The 25,874-nt window shown below is 50.3% G+C and overlaps 2 protein-coding genes across 2 annotated transcripts in view; one reads left to right on the top strand and one right to left on the bottom strand.

Moving 5' to 3' along the window:
* Positions 1-1,608, top strand: part of GRTP1 (growth hormone regulated TBC protein 1) — a 38,371-nt gene extending 36,763 nt beyond the window's left edge. Inside the window, exon 7 of the mRNA XM_017861821.1 lies at positions 1,332-1,608. Coding sequence (XP_017717310.1) covers positions 1,332-1,347 — 16 coding nt within the window. The 3' untranslated portion in view covers positions 1,348-1,608. The remainder of the gene's footprint in view (positions 1-1,331) is intronic.
* LAMP1 (lysosome associated membrane protein 1) lies at positions 1,298-25,802 on the bottom strand. Its single transcript, XM_017861820.1, has 9 exons — positions 25,438-25,802; positions 15,779-15,900; positions 12,897-13,116; positions 11,898-12,056; positions 4,897-5,087; positions 4,085-4,210; positions 3,074-3,140; positions 2,822-2,992; positions 1,298-2,282 (listed from the first exon to the last, which is right to left on the bottom strand). Exons 1-9 carry the CDS (start codon positions 25,487-25,489, stop codon positions 2,143-2,145), a joined length of 1,248 nt encoding a protein of 415 aa, XP_017717309.1. The 5' UTR covers positions 25,490-25,802; the 3' UTR covers positions 1,298-2,142.
* Positions 25,803-25,874: the final 72 nt, after the last annotated feature.

The raw sequence follows: 25,874 nt of genomic DNA on the forward strand, positions 1-25,874 counted from the left end.
TGACACGCTTCTCTCTGCACCGAGACCACCCTCACCCCCGTTTCCCTGACACGCTTCTCTCTGCACCGAGACCACCCTCGACCGTTTCCCTGACACGCTTCTCTCTGCACCGAGACCACCCTCACCCCCGTTTCCCTGACACGCTTCTCTCTGCACCGAGACCACCCTCACCCCCGTTTCCCTGACACGCTTCTCTCTGCACCGAGACCACCCTCACCCCCGTTTCCCTGACACGCTTCTCTCTGCACCGAGACCACCCTCACCCCCGTTTCCCTGACACGCTTCTCTCTGCACCGAGACCACCCTCACCCCCGTTTCCCTGACACGCTTCTCTCTGCACCGAGACCACCCTCACCCCCGTTTCCCTGACACGCTTCTCTCTGCACCGAGACCACCCTCACCCCCGTTTCCCTGACACGCTTCTCTCTGCACCGAGACCACCCTCACCCCCGTTTCCCTGACACGCTTCTCTCTGCACCGAGACCACCCTCACCCCCGTTTCCCTGACACGCTTCTCTCTGCACCGAGACCACCCTCACCCCCGTTTCCCTGACACGCTTCTCTCTGCACCGAGACCACCCTCACCCCCGTTTCCCTGACACGCTTCTCTCTGCACCGAGACCACCCTCACCCCCGTTTCCCTGACACGCTTCTCTCTGCACCGAGACCACCCTCACCCCCGTTTCCCTGACACGCTTCTCTCTGCACCGAGACCACCCTCACCCCCGTTTCCCTGACACGCTTCTCTCTGCACCGAGACCACCCTCACCCCCGTTTCCCTGACACGCTTCTCTCTGCACCGAGACCACCCTCACCCCCGTTTCCCTGACACGCTTCTCTCTGCACCGAGACCACCCTCACCCCCGTTTCCCTGACACGCTTCTCTCTGCACCGAGACCACCCTCACCCCCGTTTCCCTGACACGCTTCTCTCTGCACCGAGACCACCCTCACCCCCGTTTCCCTGACACGCTTCTCTCTGCACCGAGACCACCCTCACCCCCGTTTCCCTGACACGCTTCTCTCTGCACCGAGACCACCCTCACCCCCGTTTCCCTGACACGCTTCTCTCTGCACCGAGACCACCCTCACCCCCGTTTCCCTGACACGCTTCTCTCTGCACCGAGACCACCCTCACCCCCGTTTCCCTGACACGCTTCTCTCTGCACCGAGACCACCCTCACCCCCGTTTCCCTGACACGCTTCTCTCTGCACTGAAACCACGCTCGACCCCATTTCCCTGACGTCCTTCTCTCATGCGCTCCCATTTTAGCTGACAAAAGGACAAGGCCCACACAAAAAAGAAAGAGGCTTTTTATTACATTGTTACAGGCAATGCATTACGTGAGCCGGTCCTGTGTACAATCCCCAAGCCGCGGCGAAACATCACGGGAAGCACCTATATCTCACATTGTACACAGCGCAGAACAGGATCACCCCGAATGTCAACAGAAGACCGAAAATCACTTTACAAAAAAAATAAAAATAACACCCATTTTTATATTTAAAAAAGTGCCAGCCCTTGAGCCGCAGAGCATTAGAGACGCCCAAGGACATGCTGCCGCTGGAACGAGGCCGCCAGCTGCGTGTGGCCAGGCCTGTCCTGGCTTTTAAAGCTGAACTGAAGTGCTCCAGACACATCTCTGGAGTTCCTCTGTCTCAGGATTTTCCCTCTCTACTGTAGTAATGTGTGAGCATGTCAGCCTGACGACGAGTGACCTTCATGCGTCCTACGTGTGACGGCCGGAGGCTTTCCCTTTGTAAGGCTTAAATCTGAGTGCAGTAAAGAATGAAGAAACCAAACACCAGAATCCTAAAGTCAAATGATAGTGGAGCCAGTGCCAATTGAGAGCAGCACTCCCACCCTCCCTCCGAGAGAGCAGCACTCCCACCCTCAGAGTTCTACTTTGGTAAATATTAATGTTTAACCAGTTAGCAAAATATTTAACCCAGTTAGCAAAATTAACACCGTCATTTCAATAGTTACTCTGTTGTGCATAGTAAATGCTGCAAGATGAACTTCACATTGGATGAAGCAGATTTGAGAAACGTTTGCCAGAAAGTGTGCCTCCCCCTCGACAGGACCCTAAGCCCAGGGAAAGGAACAGAGGCCCCTGCAGCTGCTGTGCCTGCGTGCGCCGGGCTAGATCGTCTGGTAGCCGGCGTGACTCCTCTTCCTGCCGACGAGGTAGGCGATGAGGACGATGAGGACCAGCCCCGCCAGGGCGCCGCCCACAGCGATGGGGATCAGCATGTTGTTCTCGTCCAGCAGACACTCCTCCACTGCCAAGACAGACGGATGGCGTCAGGGCTCCGCTCACACGGGGGCCTGCAAACAGGCCTCTCTCCCCACCCACCCTCCACATCAGGCAAAAGGCAAAGAGGAACCCTGGCGGAAGGTTCCAGGTCAAGCCGGAACTGTCACTTGGGGAAGCCGCTGCAGAGACTGGTGCTCTCTGCAAGCGAGGAAACCATACACCTTTCTTCCCCGTCTGGAATCGGGCTGTGGCCGGACAGCTGTGCTGTGTCCAGGGCCTCTGGGCACATCAGATGACAGTTTTGTATTCGACTTTCATGGGAGAAGTGCCACCGCTGTTTCTTAAAATGATTCCCTTACTCTCAAATGGTACCGGGGGCTCCTAGCTGAGATACGCTGGGCCTCGCTAAGGCGGGGGAGCTGCCTCAGACCGGGAAGAAGAAACAGCTCCTTGCCGAGGAACAGGGGCATCGCCCCAGCCCACACGGAAGCAACTATATGTCCACAGGCGGAGTCTGAAGCGCGTCCTCCACACCCCAGGACAGCTGCCCTCGGTGACACTCACCAGAGCCAAACTGGCCACCTTCCACCTTGAAAGCCTGGACCCACACTTTGAATATGTTGACTGAAAAGGCCTTCGTGACGCGGACGTGCTCCTCAGCGTTGCACTTGTAGGAGTTGCCGACGGTGGCCTGCAGGGCTCTCAGGGAGCTGTTGGCAGCTTTAAAGGCAGGGTCTGCAACACACAGAGAAGTCTAATGACTCCAGGACACCCTGGGCAGGGGGGCGGGGGCTCGCAGAGATGGTGGGTTCTCACCTCTGGCGTCAGGAAGAGTTGTATTCAACTGGATTCCTTGTAGGAAAAACCGGCTAGAACTTGCATTCTTAAAAGAAAATGATCTTTAACCACTGAGCAGGTTCACAGAAAGACGATCTTTAACCACTTAGTAGATTCACACATTTATCATCAAACTTCAACAGTCATTTGGTAATAAACCCGACTTCCTACGTTTCTAGTATTAGAACAAAACTGCAGAATATCTTGTCTATAAATGGCATTGTGTATCTCTGGGGAATGAAAATTTTAGTTAGTTCCTTCCAGACCCTTTTCTGAGAGTCTTGCTCTGTTACTCAGGCTGGAGCGCAGTGGAGTGATCACCGCCCACTGCAACCTGAACTCCTGGGCTCAAGCGATCCTCCCACCTCAGCCTCCCAAGTAGCTGGGACCACAGGTGTGCGCCACTACGCCCAGCTAACTCGTTTTATTATCTGCGGAAACGGAGCCTCCCTGTGCTGCCCAGGCTGGTCCTTCCAGACCTCTTGAGAGAGTCAGATTCTCTGGAAAACGGGGACTGCAGGAGCTATCACGGCACAGGAAAGCATGATTTGGAAAGCTAAAATTATAAGAAACTGAACTGTTAATTCATTTGCACAGCGATTTAAAAAGACAAGTAACAATTATATGCTTCATGTCTTATGCTGCTAACTGCACAGGAGTCCACCCAAGTAGAAATGCCATCACAGAGCCACAGGGCAGCAGCATCTGAGGCCAGGAGGCCACGCAGTAGACCCTCATCCTGCATCCTCTCCCCTGCAGCCATTCCAACTGTGGGCACGGCAGCCCCGCCCACATCACCTGCTCCATCTGTGAATGGAATGGAGAAGGGGGAGGGGAACTAAGGAACTCAAAGGCCCAGGAGAAAGGGAAGGCAGAAAAAAGTGAGGCCGCCTCCTTCCTAACACTGCCTCCCATGAGCAGACCCAGGTCACAAAAAGACGTGGCGGAGACACAGTGGGCGCCCCCACAGAGGCGCCGCCCCAGCCTCACCATCCCGAACTGGAAGAGCAGGACGGTGGTGCCCTCGCTGTGCAGCTCCAGAGTCACCAGGTGGGCGCCGCAGCTCCCGCTGGCCAAGGTCTTGTTGGGGTTAATGTTGAGAAGCCTTGTCACCGTCTGCGTAAGACAAGCAAGCAAGTCACCACCCTGGCTCAGGTCTTACACACTCTCGAAAAGACAAACAGTCCTGAAACCGTGAATTCAAGGCCACATTTGTTTTAACCCAAATCAGAAGGAAAACACTGAAAGGCCACACAGATTTCGGTGATCTGTGCAGATTTCGGGGTCCCAAGATGACTCTCCCTGCCCCCGTGAGTGCAGCGTCCCCGCGTGGACAGCACCGAGCAGCACCACCTCCCCCGCAGCAGTCAGCCTTGCAAACTCACCCCATGGCACGCAAATCGAACCCCACAACCCCCACAGCCTGTCACTATTAGGGGAGAAAAACTATTTCAAAAGAAAACTATAAAAATGTAACACTTAAATGTTTCCATGATAAATATGTAAGAAACCTTAGGTTCTATCGGGGCCAAGTTAATGTTTTAGGCTCCATAGGCCACACCGCTCAGTAGCCCATGCTGGACACCAGCCTTGGATGATGCAACCAGCAGGACGGCTGTGCTCCTACAAAACAGACTCCCTGACACAGATGCCAGCTCTTGTCCTGCAGGGTCACGTCCTGCAAGCTGAGCTCCCACCCTGCCTTACAGCATGACGTGCAGAGATGCGTGCTCTCAGTGCACAGGGAACAGAGGCCCCGCCCTGCTGTGCCATCCCCTCTCCCAGGCGAGGCCCAGGCCTACCGTGTTGTCCTTCCTCTCGTAGGTGAGGTTCAGCTGCAGCCCCATGCTGGCCAGCAGGCAGGTCCCGTTGGTGCCGCTCACGTTGTACTTGTCCACAGAGGGGCTCTCGGGCACGGGTGAGGGCGAGGGGCTGGGTGGTGCAGGCGGCGGCGCTGTGGTTGGGGAAGGCCTGTCTTGTTCACAGCGCGTCTCTACAGGTACGGTGGAGGGAGATCCAGGTCCGGGTTTGTCATAACCATCAGCAGTTACAGTAAGATCCAAACTCGGAAACAAAACTACACCTGTGGCTCTGGCGTCCTTGGTGACTAGTTTCTCAGTCTCCCAAGGTGGCTCTCGCTAATGCCCTTCTACATGCACAGGACAGAGCTGGGTCCTGCAGACTGCAGACGGCTCGCACAGGCCCCCGGGGCACCTTCAGCCTCCACCTCCCACTACCCAGAACAGTTCTGCCTGGGCAGCAGGCACTGCCCACCACATGCCATGCCTCGTGGCTGGACAGGGTCCACTGTGCCACCCTCTTCCTAAAGTGAGGGTGAGAAGGCCTTGACCGCTGTCACGAAGGAGTGGACGCAGGAGGCTGTGCTGCGTGGCCAGCCACCTCACCCCATGGGAAACGGTGACGACTCAGAAACTGCTCCCTGAGCTGTCGGGTGGGTGCCAGGATCGTGCTGGAAATACTACCCAGAGGAAAACAGGGTTTGCAGCGCACACAGACCAGCCAGGTGGGACGCAGGGCAGCCAAGGAGGCCCTCTGGCAGGACAGGGGTCAGGCAGCCTCCGTAAGGACCCCACGTGTGAGCAGAGACTCAAAGGCGGGCAAGGCTAGCCAGCTGTGTTGGGTTTTCATCTGGGGAGGTGGCTGTGGGGGATGGGCAAGCATCCTCACGAGGGAGAAGGTACTGAATGTGGGTGCGTCTGAAATCCCCGGACAAGAGGGCACAGTCCAGGGAGTCTGTGGAGGGTTCACATGGCACCCCCAGGGAATGCACAGCAGTCTGAATGTGACTCTGTCCCTCAGCAACTGACCCAGCAAGATGTTCACAACACAAACTTATATTCAAAGTCAAGGCAGACCGAACCCTCGGCAGAGCTCTAGGAGTCGCTTCGGTGGCCGACGCCCACACCAACCCACCATCAGCCTCGGAGTCAGTTTCTTTTACCGCCTTGTTTCTGTGGCTACTCAAGAATAATATTTATATAATTTCTACCCAATTCAATCCTTTCCACATCTCTGCTAGGCTGAGTCACCACACGTGAGCCCCAAATATCCAGGGTGGGCAGCCCTGCGGGGAATCTGCCCCCGTAACCCCGTCAGTCACTTGTTGCTTCCGCTTCCATCTCAACAGTCAGTGGCCAACTCGACCTTCACACCCCATCTACTCAGGGGAGGAAAGAGACAGGAAACGTCACCTATGACGGCACCCTGACGGGTTCTGGGACACACAACACAGGAGCCCCGCACCCCGGTGTAAACACACAACGCAGCAGCCCCCACAGCCCGGTGTAAACACACAATGCAGCAGCCCCGCAGCCTGGTGTAAACACACAACGCAGGAGCCCCCGCAGCCCGGTGTAAACACACAGTGCAGGAGCCCCACGCCCCGATGTAAAAGCCCCTTCCGGACAGAGTGGAAGATGGCAGAGAAGAGCTGCAGTAACCACACGAGGCTCTGAACTGAGAGGCATCGACAGCCCCTGGGAGCCGTCCCAGCCGGGGATGTGCTCAGGGAACCTTGCTCACTGCCCTTGGCTAAGCTGCAGGTTGACCAGTCCTTTCCAAAACAGCTTCACCTGCTGGGCACGGTGGCTCATGCCTCTAATTCCAGGGCTTTGAGAGGCCAAGGAAGGAGGACTGCTTGAGCCCAGGAGTTCAAGGCCAGCCTGGAAACACAGGGAGACCCCATCTCCACAAAGTATTTCTGAAAAATTAGCCAGGCATGGTGGCATGCGCCTTAGTCCCAGCTGCTCAGAAGGCTGACTCGGGAGGGTCACTGGAGGCTGAGGCTGCGGCGAGTAGTTATAGTGCTACTGCACTCCAGCCTGGGAGACCCTGTCTCCAAAAACAAAAAGCAGCTTCACGGTTCCTTTATAAAATATTACAGAACACAGTTGAACAGGCAAAAGTTACATGTGCAAAACCCAATCAAAACTGGCTAGTCTCCAAATTCTAGTCTAGACGGCCACACGACACACAGAAAAAGTGTAACCTGCACTGCTCTGACACTTGTTTTAACCTATGGTCCACGTAACACGTTCATTTCCCCCCTTGTTTCTGTAGAGTGGTCACGAGAAGTTGAAAACACATCATCAGGTCTGACCACCAGTTTAAAGAACTGGAACTTGAGAAATGAGTGTGGATAAAATGCCCGCTTCCTTCTACCCGAATTACAAATGCAAAACCCACACTCTCCTTCCCTGAACTCATACTATTAATACCAAAGTCCTTCCTGCTGAGGATGAGGACACTGACGGAGAGCTCATCACAGAACACACGAGAGTGCCCTGCGCTGCCCGGGGGGAGATGGTGGCACAGCAACCCCTCGGGAGACCTGAGAACCTGGGGGTCCGCCGCACACCTCTCCCAACCCTCTCCAGAGAGCAGCACGTAGGCGGGCCTTTCCAAAGCTCATGTGCTCTGAAGGCCCCTCCTCTTCTCCTGGCAACAGCAGATCCTCACATCAACCTGCAGGCTGCAATTCAGAGCCTCAAGGGTTCGCACCCAGGCTCCCGGCTCATAGCTCCCACAGCCCCTCTTACAGTCTTTTGTGAAAATGTTGGCTGTGTCAGGCCTCTGACCTTCTCCTGCCCCTTTCACCTGTCCTAAGGCAGGACTCATCCTCCCCACCTTTCTGATGGTAGGTCTTTTTTTCCCTTTTTTTTTGAGACGAGTCTCACTTGCTCTGCCACCCAGGCTGGAGTGCACTGGCACCATCTCAGCTCACTGCAACCTCCACCTCCAATGTTTTACCATTGATTCCTTCTATTCAAGCTAGGAGTCAGACTCTGTTCCTAGGAATAAAAAAAAAAATGCTGCCAAATTGGGTGGGAGGTGAGACACGGTGACCTGTGTATAAAGGTGACCTCTATTTCCGATTCCTAACAGAAGTCAGGCAATCCTCTGATTCATTCAACAAGCGTGCACCTATCAGACCCTGAGGATAAAAGACGAAAACACCCCACTCCTCCAGGTGAACTCATAAACCCAGAAGCCTGGCTGAGCCTCACCATAGATCTGCTAACCCCATGTGGGCCTGCGCTGGAAATCCAGTTTGGATAGACCCCTGGCTGACTCCAGCCTCAGGCACAGCTGCACTCAGACCCTCCAGAGTGATAGTCATCTGCCCTGTTTTTTTGTTTGTTTGTTTGAGATGGAGTCTCACTCTGTCACCCAGGCTGGAGTGCAATGGCATGATCTAGGCTCACTGCAACCTCCACCTCTTGGGTTCAAGCAATTCTCCTGCCTCAGCCACCTGAGTAGGTGGGACTACAGGCACCTGCCACCACGCCAGGCTAATTTTTGTATTTTTAGTAGAGATGGGTTTTCACCATGTTGGCCAGGTTGGTCTCGAACTCCTGACCTGAGGTGATCCACCCACCTCGACTTCCCAAAGTGCTGGGATTACAGGTGTGACCCACCGCATCCAGCCACATCTGCCCTACTTTGCTCAGGAAGGAAGGTACAAAACCAACAGGAAAGTCCATTCAAAGTTGGCTTGTGCTTCATTTCCTTTAAAAATAAAATCTAGGAGGTCCCCAAGCTTTATTAGATAAGACGATGTATTGAAAGGCAATACGGGCCGGGCACGGTGGCTCACACCTGTGATCCCGGCAGTTTGGGAGGTCAGGAGTCCGAGACCATCCTGGCCAACATGGTGAAACCCCCCCTCTACTAAAAATACAAAAATTAGCCAGACGTGGTGATGTGCACCCGTAATCCCAGCTACTCAGGAGGCTGAGGCAGGAGAATCGCTTGAACCCAGGAGACCGAGGTTGCAGTGAGCCGAGATTGCGCCACTGCACTCCAGCCTGGGCGACAGAGCAAGACTCTGTCTCAAAAAAAAAAAGAAAAGCAAGATGAATGAGGCTTTCTGGTCAAGTGCCACCCAGGCTGGAAGCAGCCTCCAGGTAGCCCCGCCCCAAGCACATGTGCATCTCCACAATGGCTGCCTCCAGGAGGAGCAAGTGGCCAGGGCTGGGCTGTTGGGCCTTTTCTACTTGGAATCACATGCGTGTTCTCCATTAAAAAAGGAACCAATGTCCGGGATCTGGACACGGAGGGAGGCTGTACATGCACAGCAGCAGAGAATACATGGAAACCTAAGACTGCTCTCAAAACTAGTCTATCTTAAAACTAATTATTAGCCTGAAGAAACAGTTTCTCAAAAGAACCTAACAAGCTTCTCTGGGTCGACCTGTGAAGCCTTGTCTTTCGTCTAGAGAATCCTGCCACCTGTCTCAGGCGCTCAACATCCTTGCTGACCTCCACCTAGCAGCCCCTCACTTCCAGGCAGAAGGGAGCCATCACGCGACACGCACCCTTTGGTCACACAGGCACATGCGGACGTGACACATTCTGCAACCGTGTCCGGGCCTGGACAATAGGGAGTCCCCAACCAAGGTCAGCACCCAATTCTCTCTCCTTTCCCAAAAGCTCTGACAGACAGTGCATGCCTTTCCTTCTCCTCTTCAAGCCACACTGATGCAGCCCAGAGGCAGCCAGCTAGGTGTGGAGCCCAGATAATTTGGAAATCGATAACCGGGAACACCACCCCCATGTGTTACTCTAACTCCCACTCGGGAGGGAGTGCTGCCCTAGCTGAAGTCATCTTTAGCTCTGGCTGTGGTGTGTCTGAGAGCATGAACACACCTAGACAGGCTGCCAGGAGGCCGTCCTCAGACATACGCAGCCCGTGACCTGGACAGGCTGCCAGACGGCCGTCCTCAGACACACATGGCCCATGTGAGAGGACTCTAGCCCACTCTTCCCGATGAAGCAAACACAACTCCAGGCTCCGTGTGAACAGAGGCTGCACCAGGAAAGGGACTGTCACCATGGCCCCCGGGGCCTTGTGTTGAGGATTAAAGGCAGCAGCACCTATAGAGGACCCAGCTCCCAAGTGTGTTTCCTTCTGAGCCTCCCCTATGGGAGCCCACATGGCCCCATCAAGTCCCAGTCACACCCAGGGTTTCCAAGTCGGGCTCCTTTTCACCCACTCATCAGGGAAGGCAAAGTTTGCTGTAAAGCAAGAGACAGTAAATATTTTAGACTTTGTGGGCTGTGGCTCTCTGTCAAGACAACACAGCCCTGCCACTGTTCATACAAAAGCAACCACAGATAATGTGTAAATGAGTGTGGCTGTGTTCCAAGAAAATTTAATTAATTTATTTTGAATTTTAAATAATCTTTATGTGTCAATAAATACTCGTTTTCTGATTTGTGGTATGTTACATTTACAAATCAAAAAGCCATTCTTAGCTCATGGGCTGTATGGAAATTGGAGTTGGGCAAGACCGGCCCAGCACCAGGGGCTGCCGGCCTACAAGAGGACCTGCTCCTCGGGAGCGGGAGGCGGACGAGCCTCCTGGAGCCCAGCAGTCACTTCTCAACCTTTAAGCAAGACTGCCGAGGAATGTTGCAAACCAAAGGTCTCTACAGGAGTTCTCAAGATTAGAGAAGGCTGTGATGTCTTCATACATTTCTAGCAGCCAGGAAAGCCCGCCCTAAGGGATATCTCCATCCATATTTCTAGCAGCCGGGAAAGCCCACCCTAAGGGATGTCTCCATCCATATTTCTAGCAGCCGGGAAAGCCCGCCCTAAGGGATGTCTCCATCCATATTTCTAGCAGCCGGGAAAGTCCGCCCTAAGGGATGTCTCCATCCATATTTCTAGCAGCCGGGAAAGCCCGCCCTAAGGGGTGTCTCCATACATATTTCTAGCAGCTCTAAAGCAAATCACAGGCCCTCACACTTCAGCAGAATGAGCTGGACTGTGAGGCTCGGGAGAGAAGCTCCTCAACAGTAACAGGATTTACCGGGTGTTTGCTGGTGAACTCTGGGCCAGATGCTGAGATGCACACTTTGCATGCATTTCTCTTTTAATTCTAACAACCTTCCAAGACAGGCTTTTAATCTCATCCCACATGCAAAGAAAATGAGAGGTAAACTACTCTGCTCAGGATCACAGGGCCAGGAGGTGGCCTGGACCCTGCCTGACCCCAGAGCCTGGCAGCTGGGTTAGCAGGTGCATCATCACGGCCCTGACCTCTTCAGAGAGGCAGTGCTGGTCTTTCTGCACCTGTCCCTAAGCTGGCTGGCAAGAGCTGGGTGGAGATAAGACTAGGTCTGTGTGTGAAGGCAACTGGCTCAAACTGCAAGAGATCTGTGACCCTGATCCCATCATCTCTGCCCCAGTAGAAGCACAAAGGTTTCAACTGCTTTACCCTTCTGACGTTTTCAAGTAATAATTGTATGTATTTACCATGTGTGTCAGGATGTTTTGAAATACATCTACCGCTAAAATCAATCACTTTTTTATGGTGAGAAGAGTTAAAATCTACTTAGCCATATTCAAGCCAGAATACATTATTAACTGTAGTCACATGCTGTACAACAGATCTCTCCAACTAATTCCTCCTGTCTTCCTGAAACTTTCTATCTTCTGACCAACTTCACCCCCTAGCCCCTGGTGACCACCATTCTACCTCCCCGAGTGCTACTTCTCTAGTTCCCATGGGAGGGAGACCACACAACATCTGTCTCTGTCCTGGGATATTTCACTTCAATCTTCTACCCTTTTTAATCAACATGTGTCCACCCTCATCTACAAGTCACCTGCCCTAGGAAGAAGGATGAGAATATTCTGCAGAGACGTCCCTGGCCGTGTGCACACCCCTTCCAAGCAGAGCCCAGCGCCAGGACACAGAGGAGTGAGGTCACCCACAGTCACTGCAGCCCAACTACCCACCCACTAGCACCAGAGGGCCAAGGGTCAGTGTCCTACCTTCCCTGCTGAAGTTGCTGTTGGAAAGGTACGCCTGGATGGTGGCATCATGGAGCGTTACGGTCACGTTGTTCATGTGGACCTGGGTGCCACTAACACATCTGTATTTTTTATCTATGTCTGCCCTGATGTCAGTTATAGATTCCACAGTCTTGATTTCTAGATTTAAAAAGAAAAAAAAAAAAATCACAATTGCAAACCACTTTTAGTACTTAGTTTGTTATTTTAGCCCTGACGTCACAGATTCCACAGTCTTGATTTCTAGATTTAAAAAGAAAAAAAAAAATCACAATTGCAAACTACTTGTCGTACTTAGTTTATGTGTTTTTTATTTTTTTTGAGATAGAGTCTTACCCTGTCACCCAGGCTGGAGTGCAATGGCGTGATCTCGGCTCACTGCAACCTCTGCCTTCTGGGTTCAGGCGATTCTCTTGCTTCAGCCTCTTGAGTAGTTGGGATTACAGGCACGCGCCACCACGCCCAGCTAATTTTGTATTTTAGTAGTGAGGGGTTTCACCATGTTGGTCAGGCTGGTCTCGAACTCCTGACCTCATGATCTGCCCACCTTGGCCTCCCAAAGTGCTGGGATTACAGGCGTGAGCTACCATGCCTGGCTGCGTGTTTTTTATTTTTTAGAGAGAGTCTCACTCGGTCACCCAGGCTGGAGTGCAGTGGCGCCATCTCAGCTCGCTGCAACCTCCGCCTCCTGGGTTCAAGCGATTCTCCTGCCTCAGCCTCCTGAGTAACTAGGATTACAGGTGCCTGCCACTACACCTGGCTAATTTTAGTATTTTCAGTAGAGACAGTGTTTTGCAATGTTGGCCAGGCTGGTCTCCAACTCCTGACCTCAAGTGATCTGTCTGCCTCAGCCTCCCAAAGTGCTAGGACTACAGGTGTGAGCCACTACACCCAGCCTGTAATTCTCAGGTAAAAGTAACTTTAGACCATCCTCCAACCCAATTTTCTATCACTTTATAATCGGCCCATCTTGGTTCTTACCTTTGGAGCTTGCATTGGGGAAAAGGTGTGTGTCTGACAAGTTATAAACAAAACTCATGAGCTGGACGCTGTAACGTGTTGCATTTCTTGTGAAATTGAGGGTTAGTGTCTGTCCTCTTCCAAAAGCAATCACGAGACTGGGGTTGGAAGTGTTCTCTTTTCCACAGGAGCTGCTGTTGAGCACTACTTTGGCATCTGATGGCAGGTCAAAGGTCATGTTCTAGAATAAACACAATTAAATATAACCCAATTGGGATACAGGTTATTAAAAGTTCAAAGAGAGATTTTCTGTAAGTCTGATATAAACTTATACTCCATTTCCAGCTCACATATCACTACTGAGGTACTCATTTTTAATATAAACCAAAGAAAGGTTAGTGTTATATGTCAGTAACAGACTGAAAAGCATTTCAGGTATAAGAGAAAGTTGACTTAATAATTCTTATAATCAAAAATTTGCAGCTGGGCATGGTGGCTCACACGTGTAATCCCAACACTCTGGGAGGCTGAGGTGGGGGGACTGCTTGAGCCCAGGAGTTCAAGACCAGCCTGTGGAACATAGCAAGACCCCATCTCTACAAAAACAAAATAAACTAATTGTGGTGGCATCCGCCTGCAGTCCCGGTTACTCAGGAGGCTGAGGCAGGAGGATCGCTTGAGCCTAGGTTTGAGGCTGCAGCGAACTACGATTGCACCACTGCACTCCAGCCTGGGCAACAGAGCAAGACCCTGTCTCTAAACAGAACAAAAGAACCCCATAAATTTTCTGTTAATATAACAGAATTTAAAGCGTCTTGAAATTGAAATAATTTATACCAGTTTCAGGCTGTGATATATATTTGAGAAAAGCTATCACTACTTTTTTGCTATAGAAATGTTAATTTAAATAATGTGTCTTTAAATAAAGGAAGTGTTCATAGCACAAATGTTTAAATTTACTATTATAAGCAAAACAAGCAACTGAAAACCACCTAATGTTCATCAAAATAAACCAGATAGGTCAAATAAACTACAGTGAAGCAGTATACTAATGTGGGCAAAAAAAAACCCACGAAACTACAGAGGTGATAAAGACATGCTTTGTGAAATAACAAAGTGCATAACAGCATAAGATGACCTCATTTGTGAAACATAATTTACTACAAAATATTTTAAAAATCCAACCACCAAAACCAAACATTTAAAAAGTGATGTAGAAATTAAATTAAAAGTGCTTGGAGACCAGGTACATTGGGGCACGCCTATAATCCCAGCACTTTGGGAGGCCGAGGTGGGCAGATCACCTGAGGTCAGGAGTTCGAGACCAGCCTGACCAACGTGGAGAAACCCTGTCTCTACTAAAAATACAAAAATTAGCTGGGCACGTGCCTGTAATCCCAGCACTGCGGGAGGCCAAGGTGGGCAGATCACTTGAGGCCAGGAGTTTAAGACCAGCCTGGCCAACATAGTGAAACCCATCTCTACTAAAAATACAAATAATTAGCTGGCCATGGTGGCACGCACCTGTAGTCCCAGCTACTGAGGAGGCTGAGGCACGAGACTCAGTCAAACCTGGGAGGCGGAGGATACAGTAAGCCGAGATCTTGGCACTGTACTCCAGCCACCTGGTGGACAGAGTGTGACTCTGTCTCAGGAAAAAGAAAAAAGGCTTTGACAAGTATTTATAATTTGAGACTGGACTTTTTTTTTTTTTTTTTGAGATGGTCTTGCTCTGTCACCCAGGCTGGAGTGCAGTGGCAAGATCATAGCTCACTGCAGCCTCGACCTCACAGGCTCAAGCAATGCTCCCACCTCAGCCTCCCAAGTAGCTGGGACCACAGGCACACTCCACCATGTCTGGCCTTTTTTTTTTTTTTTAAAGAGATAAGATCTCGCTGTCTTGGATTTTTAAAATATTTTGTTATTACAAAAGGCTTTAGTCATCCCAAAGAAACACAAAGCCATTTCAACAAAACTACTAAGGAACATTTTAATCAAACTAGTACAGTGTTTGTAGGACTGCATGTCAAACAACCATTTATATACATTTCTTGGAGTATAATAATTTCTCTAAAGTGGCTCACGCCTGTAATCCCAGCACTTTGGGAGGCCAAGGCGGGCGGATCACAAGGTCAGGAGATCGAGACCATCCTGGCTAACACGGTGAAACCCCATCTCTAACAATAATACAAAAATCAGCCAGGCGTGGTGGTGGGCACCTGCAGTTCCAGCTACTCAGGAGGCTAAGCAGGAAAACTGCTTGAACCCAGGAGACGGCCGAGGTTGTGGTGAGCTCAGATTGTGCCACTGCACTCCAGCCTGGGCAACAAAGCGAGATTCCATCTCAAAAAAAAAAAAAAAAAGAAAACTAGAAAAATGTTCATGATAGGCCGGGCGCGGTGGCTCATGCCTGTAATCCCAGCACTTTGGGAGGCCAAGGTGGGCGGATCACGAGGTCAGGAGATCGAGACCATCCTGGCTAACATGGTGAAACCACGTCTCTACTAAAATACAAAAAATTAGCCCGGCATGGTGGCGAGTGCCTGTAGTCCCAGCTACTCGGGAGGCTGAGGCAGGAGAATGGCGTGAACCCGGCAGGCGGAGTTTGCAGTGAGCGGAGATCGCACCCCTGCACTCCAGCATAGGCGACAGAGCGAGACTCCGTCTCAAAAAAAAAAAAAAGTTCATGATAAACGGTGAGGTGCAGCACATATAAAGGTTTGTTATTGTGCCTGTGGCTATGGCACATGACAACACAGGTTACTGACAACGCCAGAAGGAAAGATACAGATAGGAAAAGCACCGTGTTTATATGGGGCCATTTTTCAAAGACTTGGTTGAAATGTTAAAAATCATCTTTCCACACACACAAGGGAAGCATGAAGTGCCCTGGTGTTTCCTACCTTAGGGCCACTCTTGGTGTCGTAGTTCACTGAGAAGGCAGCAGAGAAGTTGGCCATTATGCAAGCGGTCCCGTTGCCATTTCTCACCATAAACATTGCTGCTGATGCACAATGCATGAGGCCTGTCAATTCCAGGGAAGACAGAGACCATCAAAAACTCTCCAGAAAACACCACTGAGTATCCCCAGTTTCCACAGCTGTAGCAGTGATGGGTTTTGTTACAAGATTCCACTGTTTCTCTTTTTTTTTTTTTTTGAGACGGAGTCTCACTCTGTCACCAGGCTGGAGTGCAGTGGTGCAACCTTGGCTCACTGCAACCCCTACCTCCCAGGTTCAAGCAATTCTCCTGCCTCAGCCTCCCGAGTAGCTGGGACTGCAGGCACGTGCCACCAAATCCAGCTAATTTCTGTTTTTAGTAGTGACGGGGTTTTGCCATGCTGGTCAGGCGGGTCTTGAACTCCTGACCTCAGGTGATCCACCCACCTTGGCCTCCCAAAGTGCTGGGATTAGAGGCGTGAGTCACTGCACCCAGCCTCCACTGTGTTTCTTAAATCCAATAAAGAACCAGACACATGGATTACGCGGCCAGTTCACCTGGTGCCCTGTCCCTCACGGATACTGTTCTGAAATTGTCATCTCTAAGCCCATCTGATTGAGTTTGCCAGCCTGGTCTTTTGCTATTTAGTGCTTTATTTCAGAACACTTATCAAGAAGGCACATGTCAATTTCTGCGTCATCCTAGGCATACGCTGCTCCGCCTTTTTCAGAGGATCTCTGTAAGACGGGGTGCCTTGAAGGCACAACTCGCCCATCTGCAGAAATCCAAGGGAGAGCCTGCAGCATCTTTCACTGTGGTCCTCACCTGCTACTTAACATCTGGCTAGTTTTATTTCTCACGGACTCAAAGGGCTGAGCTCTTTGCCCAATTTCAGAAAGGTCCTCACACCACCGCACATCCGGTGGAGTGGCCTCCCTTCCCCATCCTGAAGCAAAGGGACCGAATGGAAGCACTAGAGGTCTTGCCAGCTTGACAGTGGTCCCTGCTAAATATTTCCTCTCTTACCCCACCCGCTTCCCTGATCAGGATGTTTGGTAACAAATGCAATCTGATCACTATGGTAGAGACACTGGTAATTGTACAAATTGCACGTTATGACACAGTTTTTTCATTACAGATTGGAAAACAGGTGTTTTTGCCTGTTCTAAAGCCAAACACCGATCTGCCACCACTGGGAACCATGCAGAAAATGGCATGCTTTCACTTGTCTCTGCTGCTACAAGCTCATGTATGCCAGTCCGGTGAGCACTCACCCCCGGGGGCTGATCTCACACTGCGTGAGCACACACACACCCGGGTCTCAATGGTCACGCTAAGTGTAAGTGCAGTTCAGGCACGCTGTGAGGGCAGATACTGAAAGACAGGACGCTCAGCTTTTCATTGAAAATCCTATTCCCTGGAAAAGTAATGGATTCCAATGAATCCAGCTCATTTCAACCTTGGGTCTTTCACAAAATAAAATCTTTAGAGCAACTATTCTTCAAGCCTAAAGCAAAGTATATAACCAGAAGTCCCACCTATCTTCCCTTTGGTAAAGGAAATACCAAAATCTATGTCCATAAAGAAAAGGTGCTGCCAGGCACGGTGGTTCACACCTGTAATCCCAGCACTTTGGTGGGAGGCTGAGGCGGGTGGACCACGAAGTCAGGAGTTCAAGACCAGCCTGACCAACATGGTGAAACCCCGTCTCTACTAAAACTACAAAAATTAGCTGGGCATGGTGGCAGGCGCCTCTAGTCCCAGTTACTCAGGAGGCTGAGGTAGGAGAATCGCTTGAACCAGGGAGGCAGAAGTTGCAGTGAGTCGAGATCGTGCCACTGCACTCCAGCCTGGGTGACAAGAGCAAACCTCTGTCTCAAAAAAAAAGAAAAAAGAAAGAAAGAAAAAGAAAAGGTGCTACAGGACAATGAAATAAAGTAGGGCGTGAAAGGAAACCTCCAGTCTACTGTCTGCTTTGCTTGGTTTTTCAACCCACTCTGCAACACTCAGGCAGGATCATACTAACGGCACTTCCAACGAATCCAGAGAATCCAGAGAAGGTTCTGTCACTTATTTTCAACATCGTAAAGGTTTCTAAAAACAGACAAAATATTCTCACTCTTGTGAGAGATCAGATGAGTGCACAGAAGCTGCAGCAGATGCCAGCAAGAAAGCAGCAGCGGACAGGCAGACACAGCAGACACCAGAGACTTAACACTGACAGGAGCTCAGCGTGGACACGGCCACTGCCCACCCCGCCCTCAGCTGAGGAGTCACAGGGCTCACAGCCACCGCTGACAACCCAGGTGCCTGCGTGGGAGAATCCACAAGCTGGCTTTTTATTGAGCTGCCCTTTTATAAGTTTTCTCAAACACCATTTACCCACCCAAAGCATTTCATTAGGAAATAAACTAAGTCGTTCTTCAATTATACAATTTTCTTTTCACTTAGTACATATGCTGAGGGTTTCAGCTTTTTTATTTTTACTTTTTAGACACTGAGTCTCACTCTTGCCAAGGCTGGAGGGCAGCAGCCCTCCACCTCCCAGGTTCAAGCGATTCTCGTGCCTCAGCCTCCTGAGTAGCTGGGACTACAGGTTTGTACCACCACATCTGGCTACTTTTTGTATTTTTAGTAGAGATGGGGTAGGCAGGGTTTTGCCATGTTGGCCAGGCTGGTCTCCAACTCCTCGCCTCAAGTGATCCACCTGCCTCGGCCTCACAAAGTGCTGGGATTATAGGCGTTAAGCCACCATGCCCGGCCAGGTCTCAGCTTTCAGAGGAAAACAAAGAAATATTATTAAAATAAATTTAAAGTAAGCTTTGGCAGCACAAGATGCCTGCATTACTCTGGAGAGACCCAGGAATTTTGAGTTATTAAACTTATGCTCAGAAGGCAATTTTGGTAAAGAAGAAAATAAGAGCATTAACACACAGAGCTTGAAGAGAAAATGTATGTATGCTAAAGGTCAGAAGTTTTTTAAAAAATTCCATAACAGGCCAGGCGCGGTGGCTCATGCCTGTAATCCCAGCACTTTGGGAGGCTGAGGTGGGCGGATCACAAGGTCAGGAGATCAAGACCACGGTGAAACCCCGTCTCTACTAAAAATACAAAAAATTAGCCGGGCGAGGTGGCGGGCACCTGTAGTCCCAGCTACTCGGGAGGCTGAGGCCGGAGAATGGCGTGAACCCAGGAGGCGGAGCTTGCAGTGAGCAGAGATCCGCCACTGCACTCCAGCCTGGGTGACACAGCAAGACTCCGTCTCAGAAAAAAAAAAAAAAAAAAAAAAAAAAAAAACCGGAAAAGGGGTAATAGTTTAGAAAAAAAAAAAAAAAAAAAAAAAATCCGTAACACTGGCAATTGGTTAGCAAAAAAAAAATAGACAAAACACCTTCTCAAATAAGTTTCAATATTCCCAGTACCTGACAAGTGTCACAGTCCAACAGGACAGCTGTTGGCAGCATCGCCAAGGTGGGCACCCTGGCCTACTGGTGACTGCTCTCTCTGGCAGTCCTGTACTCAGACACGAACACGATCACTTCTCCAGGGATCACATAGAGGAGGAACTGTGGCTTGTTCCTTCAGAATACTCCCACTTGGGAGAAATCCTATTCTCTGAAACAAGTGCTGCTGTGGGAAGCATGCGTGCTTCTGAGTCAGCGGCCTCAGTTCTTGGAGGCTCCTCCAGCACTTACTAGCTATGCAACCATGGCCAGTAGCAGAGCCCAATCCCCAGTCTCTGCGCCCAGAGCAGGAGGGGAAAGTGCCAGTGCCTCGGGGCTGTTGGAGCAGCTGAGCATTTGGTGCCCAGCACTAACGCCAGCTTTGATGTCAGCTATTATTAAACATCTGCACAGGCACAGAAGGTTCCTATCAAGTTCATCATTCAATCCTCAGTATCTGACACAAAATATCAAAAACTATCTCATTTAACAAACACTTGGAATGCACTTACTTTGTGCCAGATGCTGCTCTAAGCACATCCCAATTATCATGACAACTCTTCACATCACAGGGAGATTAAGGCATAGAGCGGTCAATGAACCCACCCAGGTCACGCAGCTAGTGAGTGGTGCAGATCTAGATCTGGAAGAGGGTCTTCTGACTCACAGCACGTGCCACCTCTGAACCACACTGCCTCTCCAGCACTTGACGACTGAGGGAACGGGCTTCCCATCAGGACACACTGGCTAGGTGCAGTGGCTCATGCCTGTAATCTCAGCACTTTGGGAGGCCGAGGAAGTGGAGGACTGCTTGAGGCTAGGAGTTCCAGACCAGGCTGGTCAACACAGCAAGACCTTGTCTCTTAAAAAAAAATTAAAATTTTTCTGAATTAAAATAAATAAAAATTAAGAAATACCTGCTTTTGACATTAAAGATTACCATCTGAAGAAATGAGTAAAAAACTTCATTTTAAAAAATTAGGCCGGGCACAGTGGCTCATGCCTGTAATCCCAGCACTTTGGGAGGCTGAGGCAGGCAGATCACCTGAGGTCAGAAGTTTTATACTAGCCTAGCCAACATGGCGAAACCCCGTCTCCACTAAAACAACAACAACAAAAATATATATATACACACACACACACACACACAAATTAGCCGGGCGTGGTGGCACACGCCTGTAGTCCCAGCTACTTGGGAGGCTGAGGCAGAAGAATCACTTGAACCCGGTAGGGGGAGATTGCAGTGAGCCAAGATTGTGCCACTGCACTCCAGCCTGGACAACAGAAAGACACTCTGTCTCAAAAAAAGAAGAAAAAAAAATTTATTAAGAAATCACATCTTAGGCTGGGCGCGGTGGTTCAACACCTGTAATCCCAGCACTTTCGGAGGCCGAGGTGGGCAGATCACCTGAGGTTAGGAGTTTGAGACCACCCTGACCAATCATGGAGACACACTGTCTCCACTAAAAATACAAAATTAGCTGGGCCTGGTGGCACATGCCTGTAATCCCTGATACTCGGGAGGCTGAGGCAGGAGAATCACTTGAACCCAGGACGCGGAAGCTGCAGTGAGCCAAGATCCCACCACTGCACTCCAGCCTGGGCAACACGAGTGAAACTACGACCCAAAAAAAAAAAAAAAAAAAAAAAAAAAAAAAAAAATCACATCTCAGCATCTTAGTTTTTGTTGGCTTGATTCTTTTAAATATGGCATTTTTATTCTACTTAACCAATGATGCAGAATCATTTATAAAGAATTAAAGGAAAAAAATACCATCCCAGGCACTGAATCACAACCTCTAGAGGCAGGATATAAATGTGTGTGTGTGTGTGTGTACTACATTATATATATATATATATATATAGTATATTATATATATATAGTATATTTTTTTTTGTTTTTTTATGGAAACAGTCTTGTTCTGTCACCCAGGCTGGAGCCCAGTAGCATGATCTTCACTTACTGCAATCTCTGTCTCCTGGGTTCAAGCAATTCTCCTACCTCAGCCTCCCAAGTAGCTGGGACTACAGGTGCACACTACCATGCCCAGCTTATATTTTTTGTATTTTAGTAGAGATGGGATTTCACCATGTTGCCCAGGCTGGTCTCGAACTCCTGAACTCATGCAATCCACCTGTCTCGGCCTCCCAAAGTGCTAGGATTACAGGTGTGAGCCACCGCGCCTGGCCGTATATTTCTTTTTAATTTTTTTTTGTAGAGACACTGGTCTCACCGTGTTGCCCAGGCTGATCTCAAGCAATCCTCCTGCCTTAGCCTCCCAAAGTACTGAGATGACAGGCATGAGCAACTGTGCCTTGCTGTGGTATGTATATTTCTAAAAAGCTGATCCTGTGGATCTATGCATATGTTTGGTTAAGAGCCACTGCTATAAAATTGATCCTTTCTTCATGTATGTACTCAGCATTTACTACGTGTCAGTCAGGAAGGGAGACACACAGGCCAAAATCATCGCAGTGCAGCCGACCAGATGCTACCATGCAGAAGCACATGCAATAAAAGTCTTGGGAACAGAGAAGAAACGGTAACGTTGTCTGGGATGGGGCTAATGTAATACAAATTCAAAATTATAGGGCTACCAAGACATTCTGACCTCAAATCTACTGACAAATTAGTTCTTTCCATGGCATAACTGACAATCTGCACAATCAAAGGTAACATCAGTTAGCAGAAATTTTTTTTTTTTTTTGAGACGGAGTCTCGCTTTGTCACCCTGAAGTGCAGTGGCATGATCTTGGCTCACTGCAACCTCCGCCTCCCGGGTTCAAGCAATTCTCCTGCCTCAGCCTCCTGAGTAACTGGGACTACAGGCCTGTGCCACCATGCCCAGCTAACTTTTTAAAAATATTTTTAGTAGAGACAGGATTTCACCATGTTGGCCTGGATGGTCTCGATCTCTTGACCTAGTGATCCACCTGCCTCAACCTCCCAAAGTGCTGGGATTACAGGCATGAGTCACTGCACCTGGCTTTTCTTTCGTCTTCTTTTTTTTTTTTTGAGATTGAGTTTCGATTTTGTCACCCAGACTGGAGTGCAATGGCATGATCTCAGCTCCCTGCAACCCCTGCCTCCCGGGTTCAAGCAATTCTCCTGCCTCAGCTTCCAGCGTAGCTGGGATTACAGGCGCCTGCCACCACACCACGCCCAGCTAATTTTTGTATTTTCAGTAGAGATGGGGTTTCACCACATTGGCCAGACTGGTCTTGAACCCCTGACCTCAGGTGATCCACCCACCTTGGCCTCCCAAAGTGTGGAGATTACAAGCGTGAACTATACCAGCCAAGTATAAAGTTTTTCAAACCTCCTAAGTGACAGTTGCTCAAGTGGAAAGAGTAAGGTGGTCATCCTGCTGACATCAACGGTTTAAAGGGTCACATTATGCAATCACAGCTAATCCCATCTATCAAGACAAGTTTCAGTTCATGCTTGTCTGAGCTTTCTAAGTATTCAAACACAGCAGCTTTAAGCAATGCCTAATTATTAAGATAGTGGAAATTCGTAATTGAGCAGTTTTTTTTTTTTTAAAGGTTTTTGGTGAAATTTGCACATTAAAATAGACATTTTAAATATCTTTAAATACAAGTTGTTAAAAGGCCTTTTTTAAAAGTTGGATTTTGGCCAGGCATGGTGGCTCATGGCTGTAATCCCAGCACTTTGGGAGGCTGAGGCAGGTGGATCACGAGGTCAGGAGCTCGAGACCAGCCCGGCCAGCATGGTGAAAACCCATCTCTACTAAAACTACAAAAATTAGCCAGGCATGGCGACGTGCACCTGTAGTCCCAGTCACTAGGGAGGCTGAGGCAGGAGAACTGCTTGAACCCAGGAGGCGGAGGCTGCAGTGAACCAAGATCACACCACTCACTGCACTCCAGCCTGGGTGACAGAGCGAGACTCTGTCTCAAAAAAAAAAAGTTGGGCCGGGCACAGTGGCTCAAACCTGTACTCCCAGCACTTTGGGAAGCAGAGGCAGGCGGATCACCAAGTCAGGAGTTCGAGACCAGCCTAACCAACACGGTGAAACCCTGTCTCTACCAAAAAAACAAAAATTAGCCCAGCATGGTGGCGGGTGCCTGTAATCCCAGCTACTCTGGAGGCTGAGGCAGAAGAATTGCTCGAACCCGGGAGGCAGAGGTTGCAGCGAGCCAAGATTGTGCCACTGCACTCCAGCCTAGGCACAGAGCAACTCCATCTCAAAAAAAAAAAAAAAAAAGTTAAGATTGTAAACATAAAAGATATAATGGAACAGACCTTAGAAGGCTAATTACATGAGCAATATTCCAATCACAATATTAGGCAGTTACGGATTTTCACTTCATTTTAAAGTGAGGTTTTATTTATTTATTTATTTTTTTTTTTTTTTTACAGAGTCTTGCTCTGTTACCCAGGCAGGGGTGCAGTGGCGTGATCTCAGCTCACTGCAACCTCTGCTTCCTGGGTTCAAGCAATTCTTCTGCCTCAGCCTCCCAAGTAGCTGGGATTACAGGCGTGCGCCACCATGCCCGGCTAATTTTTGTATTTTTGTAAAGACCAGGTTTCACCATATTGGCCAGGCTGGTCTCGAACTCATGACCTCATGATCCGTCCGCCTCGGCCTCCCAAAGTGTTGGGATTACAGGCGTGAGCCACTGCGCCCGGCCTAGAGTGAGTTTTTTTGGTTGTTGTTTTTTTTTTGCAGTGGCCTGTTTCTGTTTTGTTTTTTTTTTTTTAATTTTTTTTTATTTTTTATTATACTTTAAGTTCTAGGGTACATGTGCATAATGTGCAGGTTTGTTACATGTGTATATCTGTGCCATGTTGGTGTGCTGCACTAGAGTGAGTTTTTAAAACATGAAAACATCAAAGTCATGAGGCTTATGAGCATCTGTAACAAAGAACAATGCAGTTGCTGTGACATGACAAAACTTGTTTCTGCAACTCCTCTCATTAACTACACTGGACCCTGTCGCAGGAGCTGAGCAAGGCTTCAGGTTTACTATTGGAATAAGTTCATCTCTGTGGCTATTCAGGCAGTTCAAAGAATTCATTTTACACAACAGGCAAAACAAAAAAGGGAAACCAAAATCCATTCACTCACAGTAACAGAGTTTTAGTGTTGGATGGGACTGAGGGATTTAAAGAAGTCAAGGCAGATGTGTACAGGAGTGTATTTCTATATCTACTCAACTCACATACACTCCCTCAGCTTGATTCTGCATCACCTTTCAGATCCTGGCACTTAAGATAATCTTCCCATATTACTGGGGGGGTGGGGGGGAGGTGAGAAAACAGTGCCCCAGAGGTGGGGCGGCGGGGCGCATCCGGACTGTCTTAAAGAGACAGCACACATCCTCTTATGAAGAGAATAAATAATTAGAACGAAATTCACCTGTCAATACAATATTGAGCACCTACTACCGGTCTGAGCTCTATGAACTAACAGAAGAGAACGGTGCTTCCCCACGTGTTCCCGGGTCCCGCATTTTGGCCTACAGGAATGGCGCTCTTTAAACTACTTACTAGACATGAACATTGCCACCGTGAGTCTGACGCCAGCTTTCCCTCATCTTGTCTGCTATGGAATCTTGTGAAATCCCAAAGATAACTTTAAAAATTATTTTAACATACACGTGAATTCCCAAGAACATAAATACATTCGCATCTCCTCCACACCGCTGCAAGAGGCGAAAGGTTCAAGTACAAAGGTGGGGAATGCTGGCGCCGGCTTCTCCCTGTCCTGGCTGAAACCCATGTTGGGAAGAGCTTGATCTAGGTCACCCGCCCGGGGGCTGAGACCACAGACGTCCCTGCCACCTTCGGCGGCGCAGCCTCGTCTAGATCTCACCGCCTCAACTTGCCAGGAAACTTAACGACCTGAAAGCACCAGACCGCCGAGCTTTCGCACTCAACATCCCAGAAAAACTAAGTTCAGTGAGACAGACCCTAGAGGAGCCAGGTCCTGGGATGAGCCCTCCTGGTCCCCCATGCACCTGCCACTGAGTTATGCCCCGACCCTACGACCCCGAGAGAAACACCCGCCCGCAGGCAGAGCCGGCCGGGACTGGGAGCAGTGGGTGCGGGGCGACCCGCGGGACAACGACCCGGCAGCCACCCGCCCTCAAGACCCAGGGGCCTCGTCCCCGCCCGGTCCCGCCGCTCCCAGGCCCCGCCTCGACCCCCTCACCGAGCAGCAGCAGCAGCAGCAGGGACAGCCGGGCGCTGCCGGGGACCGCCATGGCGCGAGGCCGCGGGTACAGTGCGGGGAGCGGGGCGCGGGCGGCGGCGGTTGGCACGGACTGCCGGCGCGGGGGCGGCGGCGGGGCGGCGGAGCCAAGGGCTGCCGTGAGAGACGGCGGCGTTCCCAGACGCAAGAGCCGCCACTGCGACGCCGGCAACGAAGAAGACCCCGCGGCCGGCAGCGCCTGTCACGTGAGCTGCGCCGCGCCCGGGCGTCACGTGACCCCGCGGGTCTCGCGAGAGCGCGCGCGTCGGGCGCCGGCGGATCGGCTCACCGCAGGTGCGGCAGCCTCCAGCACCGCGCGCCCAGTCACGCGTGATGCAGGCCGGCACGTGACCCGCAGCAGCACGTGACCCTGGACCCACGTGACCCGGCCTGGTCCG

The sequence above is a fragment of the Rhinopithecus bieti genome, unplaced genomic scaffold (genome assembly GCF_001698545.2).
Source record: "Rhinopithecus bieti isolate Rb0 unplaced genomic scaffold, ASM169854v2 scaffold_62034, whole genome shotgun sequence".
Lineage (NCBI taxonomy): Eukaryota > Metazoa > Chordata > Mammalia > Primates > Cercopithecidae > Rhinopithecus > Rhinopithecus bieti.